Source organism: Coturnix japonica, chromosome 12 (genome assembly GCF_001577835.2).
Source record: "Coturnix japonica isolate 7356 chromosome 12, Coturnix japonica 2.1, whole genome shotgun sequence".
NCBI classification, from domain to species: Eukaryota; Metazoa; Chordata; class Aves; order Galliformes; family Phasianidae; genus Coturnix; species Coturnix japonica.
In genome coordinates, this window is record NC_029527.1 from 5,323,062 (window position 1) to 5,335,963 (window position 12,902).

The 12,902-nt window shown below is 35.2% G+C and overlaps 1 protein-coding gene across 5 annotated transcripts in view; it reads left to right on the forward strand.

Moving 5' to 3' along the window:
• The window catches only part of CACNA2D3 (calcium voltage-gated channel auxiliary subunit alpha2delta 3), a 333,983-nt gene that overhangs the window by 95,475 nt on the left and 225,606 nt on the right, over nucleotides 1-12,902 (forward strand). For all 5 annotated transcript variants that reach the window (XR_001558078.2, XR_004308777.1, XM_015875440.2 and 2 more), the window contains exon 4: nucleotides 8,948-9,007. Coding sequence is in view for 3 of the 5 variants with exons in the window: in XM_015875440.2 (XP_015730926.1) it covers nucleotides 8,948-9,007 (60 nt within the window). In the remaining 2 variants the exon portion in view is untranslated. The remainder of the gene's footprint in view (nucleotides 1-8,947; nucleotides 9,008-12,902) is intronic.

Below are 12,902 nucleotides of genomic sequence, written 5' to 3' on the forward strand. Positions count from 1 at the left end.
GTCTTTGCTTGTCCCTTTTGAATCTGCAGGTGTTAGCAATGTGAACATTTGTTCTGTTCCCCTAATGCACTCAGGAATATTTGGACTATCAAGGAAAAATGGTTAAAAATGGTAATGTTCTATGAAGTTAGTTCCCTAGGTGACAGAGTAATCTAGAGACATGTCAGTGGAAATGAGGTGCTGTGTTGCGTATTTTACTTCATTTTCCAAATAAAACTGTGCATTAATTAAATGCTGAATGACTGATAAAAACTAATTAAGACATGAAAGTATAGCAATCGTTTAGTTACTAGGAGAATACAAGTTACAAGACATAAGAAAAACAAAGAACCCACTGGAATTGAACTCATTCCCTTTACAAAGTAAAGCAGATAAGGTTCTGACACTGTGCAACTCAGCCTTTCCTTTGGGTTTGGAAATTTGCAAATGTTCATTTAATTACAAGTACAGTTTAATACAGTAAGGATGCAAGTTTAAATTGACTTCTTTTACTTCTTAGAAGTACAGGCAGTTGGGGTACGTGTGTTTGTGTGTGTAGAGATAATCTCTGTATAAGCTGTATTTGAGGAAAATTTTGCCCTTATTTTTTTCTGAGAATTCAGCATTATTTCATATTTCCATATTAAAAAAAATCTTTCTTGGTCAAAATACCAATGTCTGGTTACCAAGAGTGTGGACGTAGGATCTCAGGATTAATCAGCTGGATAAATCTGTGAATAGAGTGCTTCAGTACAGCCTTTTTTCTTTTTCTTACCGAAGCTGACAGAGTATACAAAATTATGAAAGACTAAATTATCTCCTAGTCTGAAGTTACATTTGTAATTAATACCAGAATCTTCACTTCATCAAGTCTTCAGAGTGATAAAATGTGGTCTTTAGTCTCAAAAAAATAACTTGCTTTCAGGAGGTTTAAAGAAAAAGAGTTTGGAATCTTATCTTTGCACTTCAGCTGTTTCCAGGAAAGAAAGTAGGCAAAACTGCATCCGCTTACTCTTCTTAGAATAATTCTGATGTTCTTTTCATTAAGTCTGTAACACTCCTATGCTTGAGAACCAACTCTTGAAGTTGGCAGGGATGTGGCTTTCTTTGAAACACAAGGCTTTCTTTGAAAATCTGTTCCAGCTGGATCAAGTTATCATTTGGAAAATCTGCTCATAGAGGCATATGGCCATTAGAAACCTATCAGAACAAAACTATCTATAAGTAAAATCACTGAAAATTCTTTACACTGTGATTTTTCAATACATAATGTAACTTGAACGTAGTTGAGCAATTGCACCGTTAGTCCATCTTAGCTTGAAACAGCAGCAGGTTTTGGAAATGAAGTGTTCGCTGGTAGATTGTCAGTGTGTCCACATGCCTACTAAGCACAGAATAGAGATTAAGAAGGTTAAAAAACATAGATTTCTAATCTTTTTTGTCTGTGTTTGAGGGCGCTAGAAAATGAGTCAGCAGCAACAGAAGTTAATCAGTGGGCACAGGAGAGGCTGAGGACAGGAGAATGGAGAATAATGAGATAGTTTGAGGAGATGCTGGGAACTGGATTGGACTGCTCTGGGATTTAGAAATATGGTGTGAGATACTCTTGGTGTGGCCAGTGAGGCTGTATACCCAGGAACATGAAAAAATGGAAGTTATTGTTGGCAGGGTTAGGAATGAGATATTGTCAGTGGCCTGGAAATTACTGGTCATGAAAAGAATGTTTGGTAGCATGGGAGCTAGAGTTTATATGTTAAGTGCTAGAGAATAGTATGGAAAACCTTAGTACTGGAGTTTGGGGAGCACATGTGAACATACTGAGCTTAGGATATAGAAGGAGGGATGGAAAAGAAATATGAGTATGTCTAGACTGTGATCAAGTATGAAAGGAACAGAATTAAATCATGATTATGATTGAAGACAGAATGAGTACACTTCAGTATTGAAGTCTGCCAAGCAATCTGTGCCTGTATAACCTGAGATGTAACACTGAATTTCTAAGTCTGAGATGAATGATTGTATGGTCCAATTCTGGTTTGTATAAAATGAACACCTGCTGCCATTGGTCTATGAGGACTGCAAAGGTCTCAACATTTATCAGTATTCTAATCAAACAAAATCATGTGAACAAAGTCATGCACTATCACGTTGATAGTGATAGTATGGTACTACTGGGACTGAAATACAGACAGTTTCATTCTGATGTGTTCTGGTATTTATGAGTTTGGCTTTACATTCATAGCAGTGATTGAAGTTTCTATCTTGATGTTTTTGTTGTAAAAATATAGGACCATAACAATGCAAACATTTGATTTGTTTAGCTTCTCAGCTCGGTTGTTAGGAAAGGTGGAATGTTTGTTACAGTATCCCCTCTGTATCTCACTTTCAAATTACCTCCATCTGTTGCATCTTACAGTCTTACTTCATGAAATGTTTCTTTGTTTATCCCTTTCCAGTAATACTCTACTCACCTTAATATCTAGCTTAGAGCATTTTTATCACCTGGTCTGCTTGCAGCAGGGAGTCGGGGAGATCTTTAGTAAAAAACTGTTTAAATTTTATTTATTTATTTATTTACTTATTTTTTTTTTTATTTAGTATGTTTAGTCTATTGGCAGTTGAAATCCAGACCCCGTGGAAAGTCAGTAACAGTGCAATTAACCTTGAGAAAGAGTGATAACTCCTGTTTTCAGAGCTTAGGTTGAAAGTAAAGTAAAGACAAGTCTCTGTGTCTCGTGATTGAATGCTGGGCTAGGGAATTGAAATAGGTTCTGCAGACTCTGAAACTGACCTTTGTTTTAAGTGATAAATCTAGTGGACCTTTTATTGTGTCATAGAATCTGGTAGGAAACTAGGAGGAAGGTATATCACTGCTGATTTTGCTGAAGTGGACCATGGATTGTAAGCTGGACTTGAATTTACTTGAGGCAAGTGAGCTTTAGTGCAGAGATGAGGAGAGAAGCAAAAGGTAGGGAACAGAGCAAAACAGTTGGATTCATTTAGTTCTTCCACATAGAGCAGAAACACCTTAGCGTAGTGCCTAGTCCTATCTACTTCATCATAACTAATCCATTTACAGTTTCATCGCTGTTTGTCTAGCTCCTTGTCAAACTGAGCACTTTGTAGCTTTTGTTGCTTAAAAAAAAAAAAGAAAAACAACAAAAAAAACCCACAAACAAAAACCAAGCCAACGCTCTAGCATGCATCGACTTGGAAATCCTGCAGCCTTGAATGAATAAATGGGGATAATTTAAGTTATTTACAGTAATTGCATATTCTAAGCTTTTAACTTATTTTTTTCTTAATTTATAATTTATGCTTTGACTGTGCATTGATGCATCACTTACTGTGACTGATCATTACCTAGTGAGTTGTTAGAATTGAAGCTGATAATCTTAAAGTAGTTTTTTTTGGTATCGTATTATTTGCAGGATTTGTATTTGTCTCATGCCACAAGAACTAGAAGTTTACCATCAAAATAACAGGCTAAATTTTCAGTGTTGTAGGCCCAGCAGCAGCCATTTTAGTGATAGAATCTCAGAGAAAATACCATGTAACTGACGAAAACAGTGAAATAATATGTTTTGCTGTACTTTCAGAAAAGAAACTTTTCTTTGGTCCACTTCCCTGCTCTGATTAATACAAGAAGAAACAATCTGTGAAGCGTTCATCAGCTTGCTATATGCTATTGCTTTTGAGCAAAGAAAATAACAGGGTTACTGATGAGCACCACCAAATGTTCTCTGACAGCTTTTTTGCCTTCTCCACTAAGAGAAACTATAAAAGAAGCAAACTTCAGAACTCTGGTGGATGTACGGAACTTGCAGAACCACGGAATTGCAGGGGTTGGAAGGGATCTCTGGAGATCATTAAGTCCAAAACCCTGCTAAAGCAGGTTGCACAGGAAAGTGAGTTTTGAGTATCTCCACTATCTCTGGGCAGCCCATTCCAGTGCTGTCACACTCGCAAAGAAATTTTCTCACCTTCTGACTGAACTTCCCGTGTTCCTGTTTGTCCCCACTGCCCCTTGTTGGTTCCACTGGGCACCAATGGAAAAAGTCTGGCATCTTCTTCTTGATACCCTCCCTTTAGGTATTTATTCAATAAGATCTTGTCTCAGTCTTCTCATCTTCGGGTTGAACAGTCTCAGGTCTCTTAGCCTTTCTTCATAAAAGAAATGCTCCAGGTCCTGGAGTTATTACCTAAGCTGATAGGTAATAGGCTATCACAATAATAAATCTCGTTGTTTTCCAAAACATCCAAACCTTTTTCAGAAGTTATCAAAGTACCTGTACCTTCACAGGCTTCCTGGAAAGAAAGTCCATTTTCACTTCTGAAATGAATACCAAAATTAGGAATTCACAGGAAGGTAACAGGGTAGTATTTAATGGTTTGGTAATCTATTACTGAATGTTCCCACATGAACAACATAATCTTCTAATGAAGGAGCCAGTGAAGAAAATTGCTCTGATGATTGAAATGCAAGTTCTGATTTCTCTCTGAGGACTATACTCAACTGTTGAACTGCATTTTAAATAATTATCTAGCTGCACTTTAGGAAGTATTTTTGGCATGTTCACAGCTCAATTACTGTTAATTTTGATTAGAAATTTGATGTTCAAATCAATAATAAGGTTATTAAAGTTACACACAGTACTTCACCTGAAAAAGGATTACTATTAGTACTTATCAGTGTTTCCCATTATAGAGGATTGCTGTTTGGGTGGATTTTTTTAAATTTTAATTTTTATTTTTTTTTCTTGTTTATTTGGTAATGTAACAGAAGAAAATATGTAAGAATTAAGTTCTTGAAGGAAATGAGATTAATTTTCATTTTACTGCCTTTTTTTTTTCTTTTTTTTTTCTTTTTTTTTTTTTTTTCCCCTGAATTAAAGTATCCTACCTGGAATTCTTGCAGCCTCCAGATTTGCATAATGTACTGAAGTAGTTAAGACATAGTCTAGTGAATTTGGAAGGTTGTCCTGGTAGAAGGCGTCTAATGTGATTTAACAGGCAGAAATAATGTTGGCTTCTTGGCCAGCAGTGAGGACTGAGCAAAGGAGCATCTACCATTGAGAGGGTTGATCTTTCATATCCAGTTGCTTTGTGTTTAAATATCATAATATAGCATTTTTCACTGTTTTGAAGTGAGTTTTTTATCTCAATGACATGGAATATAAACTGTTCATGTGATGGACTAAAATGGTATCAGTACCAAAGTGGTATTAGCAGTATAGTAGAACAGTCTTCTGTTCTCCTTTGAAGTCTGTGGCAGTTTGATTTGGAGAAGGAAGGAATTTCTAGCTGCATTTCTGGCTCTGTGTGGCAAGTGGTTTACCTTAGGAAAAGAGAAAGGAATCAATCAAATGGAAATGTGTTTCTTCCAATTTTGATAGCTGAAGAGAGAAAAGAACATAATATCAGGCAGCTTTTATGGTTAAGTTTAGTGCTCAGGAGTTAAAACAGGTGCCCTCTGCTCTATTTCTTTCATTTTTCCTAAGAATTGAAATTTTCTTCTTTCTTCACTTATTTTCACCTTTTTCCTATCTGTTCTACTTTTACCCTAATTTCTGTTGGCTTCTACTTTTTCCCTACCTATTCTGTCTCATTCACCTTTGTCAAACAAACAATCCTGTTCAGAGATAGCCAGGGGAATTTTTTTTTTTAACATCATTGAGGAAAAACTTTTTCCCTCTAAATCTGCTTTATGTTATTTGTGGTACAAGTAGTACTAAAAATATCCAACTTTGGGTTTGTAATTTGGTGATCGTTTTGGTGTGTTTTTTGGGAGTGATATTTGCTCCATTCTCTAGTTTACGCCCTGTTCTTATTTGTGATGCATTTTCATATTCTAGATAAGTGAGTTCATCTTTCTGCCATGTATATATTTGGAAATTATAGAAATCAGTTCCTTAATGTGTGGTGCTTCACATAAACTGTGCCATATAGTGTGAAAACTGCTCTTTAAGTATTATATAAAGCCTATGACTTGCATGTGCATGCACATGCAAACAACTTTCCACATACTAAGCTAGATAATTTTAAATTATATATACACCCTTATATTGTTTAACTACAACAATAGCTCACTTGGTGTTTGTAATTCATTTAATGTGAATTTATATAGATAACTCACAATTCCCTTCAGAATAACCGCAGCTTGGTGAGCATTTATTTGCTCTCACACTGATTTTAGAGCATGTTTACTTTAATAAAAATATATGGGCATTTTTCTTAAGAGTGTCATTATTAACTATTAACTTAAAAATTGCTAATCATGCAAAATGTTGAGCAGTCTTTGCTAAATAACTGTTCAGTCATGAAAATATTTTAGAAGGTTATCATTGGCCGTAGAATAAGAATGTTGCAGTGTTATTTATATGAATTTTATTACTCTCTGATTTCTTACAGTTTCTTTCTGATGGTGCTGTGAAATTTAAAGCAACCTTTGCAATTAAAGACTACTACATTTGTTGTAGTAGTTTGTTGTCTACGTTCAGTGTAACAAAATATAAGTGTTCCTGTTAGCTTTGTAAGGGTGGAGCTCATAGTGTGCATGTATGTTTGTGTCTGTCTGTCCAAGGAAATGAGTTTATAGACTTATTGCTTTTATTTGCACTGTTTCCTACGGAGAATGTTGAAAAAAGTTACATACAAATACAGCAACTAAAATTTAAATGAAAAATCAATAGAGTATCAATTGGTACACTTCATTTCTGTGCTGCCCTACTTACCAGTTGCTTTTGCTATTACTCACCTTATGCTTCTCTAGCTGTTTCTTACATGTGGGTATAAATTCTAGTTTATATTTATTTCACTGTGGCAAAAATGTAATTGAAACACATTGGGATCGATTCAAACTATGTATGAAGCTGTGAATTATTTTTCTAGCCCTCCAGGTAATATCTCATGAAATACTAGCATAATTTTTCTTTTGTTGTGTGTTTCAGCACAGAAAGAGAAACGCGTCCCTTTTCCCCTTTTTTTGCCTTTGTTTCACATTTAGATCTACTGCATTTAGAAAATACTTCACAGTTTATGACATGTGCACAGAGTAGTAATGCAACTCTTGGTCTTCTATAAAGTGATGCATATCTCTGGAAGTGCAGTGGAGTATTTATTTTACATAAAATGTCTTCTTTTTAATTAAGAAATGAAGACTAAATTTGTTAAATATCATCATCAGATCACTGCCATGCTAAAGGTGGGCTTCTGAGATCAATGAAATGTGTAAGCCTCAGTGTTCTAAATGAGGTCTCTTCCAACCCAAGCCATTCTATGATTCTGTAAAAATAGTTTGGAGTACTACTTTTATTATTATTACTTCCTTTTAATTCTAAAAGCAAAACAAAAAAAAAGTGGGTCAAATTAATATTCAACAGTTTTTCAAGTTACAGGGTGTGACTTTGTTAGTCACACAGCATGGGAGCAGTTGGGACAGTTCCACAGAACTTGATGTTTTTCTTTTGCAGTACTGTGTCATTCCCCTCATATAATGTTGTGTTGCATTGTTACATGTTGTTTTCCGTCCACGGGAGGGTGAGCCGGCATGCTTCTCAGTTTGATTCTGGTTTGAATTTGCTGGCATTGGAACTGTTTCACTTCTGTTCTGGAGTATGCTAGAAGAGTTTACTAAGAGCAGCTGGACTTACGTGGGACAGGACTTTAAAGGTCAAAGCAGTCAAATGAGAGCTGTTCATTGTGGTCTTTGTCTTTTCTCTCTTGCTGTGTCAACCTGGGCATTGCTAGGGTTTCAATTTTCTCTCTTCTCTTGGGACATATAACACTGCACTAAGGTAAAAGGTGTGAAAACCCCTCTGGGTAGAACACAGTTTGCAAGCTGTGAGATGAGACTCAGATGGGGAAGGCAAGGCTGTGACCTGTGCTGCATGCAAAATTAACCAACAAGGATCTGCTTTAAACTTTCACTTTTTGTTGTAGAGTTATTCATTCTGAATCGACAAGCAGAGATATTTTTCATTATAGTTTAAATTGCATGGTAATAGATGTGAATTCTGACTGCATTTTGATTTATATCCAAAGACTTCATAAAAGTGTGTGCATGAAACAGGAAGCAGAAGGGTACACAATTGTACTCTAAGTGCCATGAACAGCAGCACTGAGCTCACTTGCCTTGTGATTAAAAATATGTATATATGAAAATAAATGTTCATACTGGTATCTGGTCAATCAAAGAAAATAAAAATGATGGATTGAAATATTCCGTGGCAAATCACACTTTGATTAATTTTGGGTTGTACATTGATGAATTTTCATTTAACTGAAATAAAAAGCAGGAAGATTTAGAGTTAAAATACTAAAAGGAACCCTGGAGAGAACATCCTAGAAAGGATATTATCGTTTTTCAGAAGAGAATGTCTGCAGCAAAACTCCTGTATGAATTAGTTTTCAAGTAGCTATGTTCTAATACAAACCTTATTTTGTCCTTAAAATAAAAGTAGCACAGAACACAGTACATAGTTCTGTGTATTAAGAGGAAAAAACACAACTAAATTACTATCATTCAGTAAACATTACATCCATAACAGAAAGTTCTTGTTGTGATTACACACCACGTTAATGTAGAATGTACAACACTTGAAATACACTAAGTAGATGAACCACATCTTAAATTTTCTATTCTTCCATATTTGTGTTATTTAAAAAATATTTTTATTTCAGTTGTTTGCAATCAAGAGCAGTATTAGGAAATGCCTCCCACTTACTTTTTAGATTTGAAAAGGGCTCCTATATGCAGAATTAAGTCCAGAGTGTTGAAACACCTTTGTGGGCTTTTTGTTCTTGTTTGTTTGCTTTTGTGTTTTTAATTGTATCAGAATGGGTGCTGTGGGATGCTGAGCAGTCGTAGTTTTGTTGTCATACTGGGAGAAACACTTAAGTTTAAATGCATTATCAAGTATTCAAAAAATACAGCTTTTTTTTTCCCCTCTTTTTTTTTTTTTTCCAGCGTCTTGTTGAGGCTGCAGAAGATGCTTACCTGAAACATGAGTTTGATGCTGATTTACAGGTAATTAATATTTGATTTATCAATATTTATCCTAAGAGTATACTGTAAAAGTTTGTATAGTACCTTGTGTGAACTGAACTGCTGTAGAAAGCCAAGTATGTGAGTGATACAAGGATGCTGACTACAGGAGATGGAGCCAATGAAAGCTGGCTTAGCATTTTGATTGGTTACAGATTCAGGGTGTGTGCTGGGAGACCTAGCAGGTGGGTTTTACTCTGAGAGATTTCATTTCTATTCTTTATGCGTCTGCCTAGGTCAAGCTGTTTAAACCCAGTAATTAGCAGCATGTTTCATTCTTGCAGTGTACAGGCAAGGAACTGTTCAATAGGGAGCTGAAGTTGCGGATGAGGTGGGATCCACTGGGATGGGATTAGCATGACCTTGATTTATGCTATTGGTTTATGTTTGGATCCCTGTCTAAAACAGGCAGCATTCTTTTTCCTTCCTGGAAGCCCTCAGAGCCAGACCATTAATTCCAAATATTGCCTTTAGGATTAATATGGCAAGGAGGAGTGGTGGCATCTCACAATTGAAATTGTTAGAGAGAAAAGCTTTTGCTTAAATAAAACAATTAAAATGAGATTATTTTAAAAACCACATGATCTAACAATTTGAAGTTTAAGAGACAATGCTGCTCAAGAGTTAGATGAGTATTGTTCTTCATACCTTTCATGAATTCCTACATCCTCTGTTTCTTGAATTTCATCTTAGGTGGAGTTTTGTTTATCTATTTCAATTCAATTTTAAACCTTTCTGTGAGTATTAGCCACGTGTCTATTGAAATTCTGAGCTTAATCTTGAAGAGAAGCAGAGACTTTTTTTTTTTGTAGTCTTTCCCATACGTTTAGCTGGTTAATACACAAGTTCTGTTCTCAGAATTTACCATGGTTACATCCAATAATCACAAAATATTTTAATGAGAATGTGATTCAAGTAACTGTTCTCTGTGCAGAACATATAAAACATGAGTGAACTCTTTAGAGCTAAGGATAAAAAGTTGAGTGTAGTAGACTGTGATGCTGACATCTGTCACTGCATGTTGGAGTAAGGAGAAGATGAGGGCACTGAAAGTGATTATTCATGTTATTGCTGTGGTCAGTGAATACTGACTTTTATATTCCAGTGCTTTGGAGCTCTATTACATTCAACACTGTTAAGGGTGTGCTGTTTTTTTTAACTTTATGTCTTGAAGAAATAGAAGCTCTTGTCTGGATAAATCAGGAACACGCTTTATAGAAGATTTTAATTTCTTTTTTGAGATCTCCAGTAAATACATCTTCACTGTGGGATAATTCTCACTTTGACAAAGTCCTTCATTTGCTGAGGCTCTGAAAATATTAACACTTTGAGGAAGCCATTTGTGTCAGTAGCATTAATGGGACAATCAAATCTTTGTGTAGAGCTCTGTGGTTTATTACTGTCACGGTCCATTAAAGCTAATCAATTGCTAATCTTGGTTTCAGCGACCCCTTTGCAACCCTTGCTGAGTGATTGTTGTTCTTTATCGAGAATCTCATAATACCATCTGCTCAATATAAAACAATGGCCAGAATACTTCACTAGCCTGCGGAGTTGGACAGAGAGTTTAAATAGTACACATTCTATATAATTCCACTATCAAAGAGGGACTTTCTAGTGTTTGTATTGCCTCAGTCAATGTGTGAAAGACAGGATTAAGTGTTTTGCATTTGTGGTATGTGATGCAGCACCGGTTGGTTCTGTGTGTGCTCAGGTATTCTGAAAATTCAGAAACCACATAAAGGAAATGCTTCTGTGCCTTTTATTGGCCCAACATCTCTTCCTATGTCTTGAAGGCTGTATAGTTAATATAGTTCTGTCAGTATATAAAAATGATAGAGATGAGAGGTAAGATTATTTTTATTTTTATTGACTTTATTATTCTTTATAAGATCATTGGTTTTGTCCTTAGTTATTCTATAGGTACTCTAATCAATATACTGTATAATTGTCTAAGCTTAGAGAGCTATGAGGTCCTCTCCTGAATCTATTGACACAACAACAAAAAACAACCTTATAGCTTAAAAAAACAACCACAAAACAAAACAAAGAGAAACACAACCCACAGAACTCCAAGTGAATTGAAAAATATAAATCAAAGTAGGTGATGTGACACTGACTCATCAACATTATACACTGAATGTCTGAGAAATGACCAAATTGGATTGATGAGAGCTGGCTCTAAAGCATCAACCTGCAGCACTTCACATTCAGAATTTCTTTTCCCTTTTAGGGAATCAAACTAAGATCTGTACTTGTAGCAAGTTATGAGGAAATTATGTTCTAAATGTCACTTATTTCAGCCTTTAACCCATACCAGGGTTTTTCTCAACGTTGGTTGTGGTTTCAAGCTATTTTGTATAATTAAAGACTGTTGAAATGGCAACAAAGTGGTATAACTATGTCTGTGTTAAATAATGTATTTGCTGATGTAAAATATTACCATCTGTGTTACTATGGTAGGTTGACTTATGAAATCTGTACAGATTATAAGAATTGCTCATCTTGTTTATACAGGGATACTGTCTCTGGTCTTGCCTCTGTCTAAAGTGTGGGGAAGTATACATCATTCATCCAGAATCTTGTCTTTAACATGATAAGAAATACAGGATCTAACTGCAAAGCACTATACTATTGGATTAGTTTGCTGATGTATTCTATGTCAGAAATATTTTTTTGAGAAAAACAGATCATTATATATAATCATAATATACTTTTTTGGTGGAACGGATCTATTAGAATAATTTGTCTTTGTTTCTTATAAACTTTAAACATGTTTTTTTTTTTTTCTTCCTCAGTAGAATTCTTACAATAAATGATTCCTCATCAGTTTTTATACCTCTGATATCAATTACAAGAGAAAGTTTAAAAAATGTTTTGTTATGACTACCGGTCCATTTTCCTGATTGTTTCATTGCACAGAGTTGCAGAGCAGCTTTTGTTTTCCATGTTAATTAAGAGTTGCTATACACTGCAGTTGAGTTTTCTCTCTCGGAGTGATGTGATAATATAAATGCAAGCTTGCTTCTTTTTAGAAGAATCAAGGCTATTCCATAATTGACATAACCTGAAGTACTAGACATTTTATTTTCAGAGTGCTGTAGTTTTACTTTCTACATAATATAGGACAGGTTTGAACCAATGCATTAAGATGTTTGACATATTTTATGTCACAAGGCTAGAAGATGGTTAAGCAATTAGAATTTTTAATAAAAGGTTACATTTTAGAATACACTTAAAGTTAATTTGGTGGGATAAAAAGAGGTATAATGGCATAAAGCTGCTTTTTATTATTCCTTTCTTAAATCTGTAACATATGACAGAATCCTAGAGACTCAGGTTTTCAGCACCACACGCACCAGTTACATCCGTCTTTGTGTGATTTTTGCCTGATGTTAGCTCCTAATTGCGTTGTAGAATCCTTAGGGTTGGAAGGGGACCATTAACAGTCATCTAGTCCACCCCCCCTGCAATGAGCAGGAACACCCATAGCTAGATTAGATGCTTAAACCCCTGTCCAGCATGGCCTTGAAAGTCTTCAGGGATGTGGCATACACCATCTGTGGATATAGCAAGCTTTCCATAGCCATCAATTAGAGCTTTCTTTCTGGCTCTAATTTTGCAACAGATAATATTAGTAGGTAGCTCATTGGTATATTTCAAAGGGTGGAACATGAGATCCAATAATATTTAAATTTGACTGCTTGATGTAGAGCGTAAATGTGGACATAAAAGCATGACCCAAACTATTGTTATATTTTTAAAATTCTAATTATTATAGCCTAATTTATAGGGATTTTAAATGCTTAGGTATTTAATAATATTTATTAAAACTTACAGTAAGTACATTAGCACAAGAATCTGGCATCAGTGAATT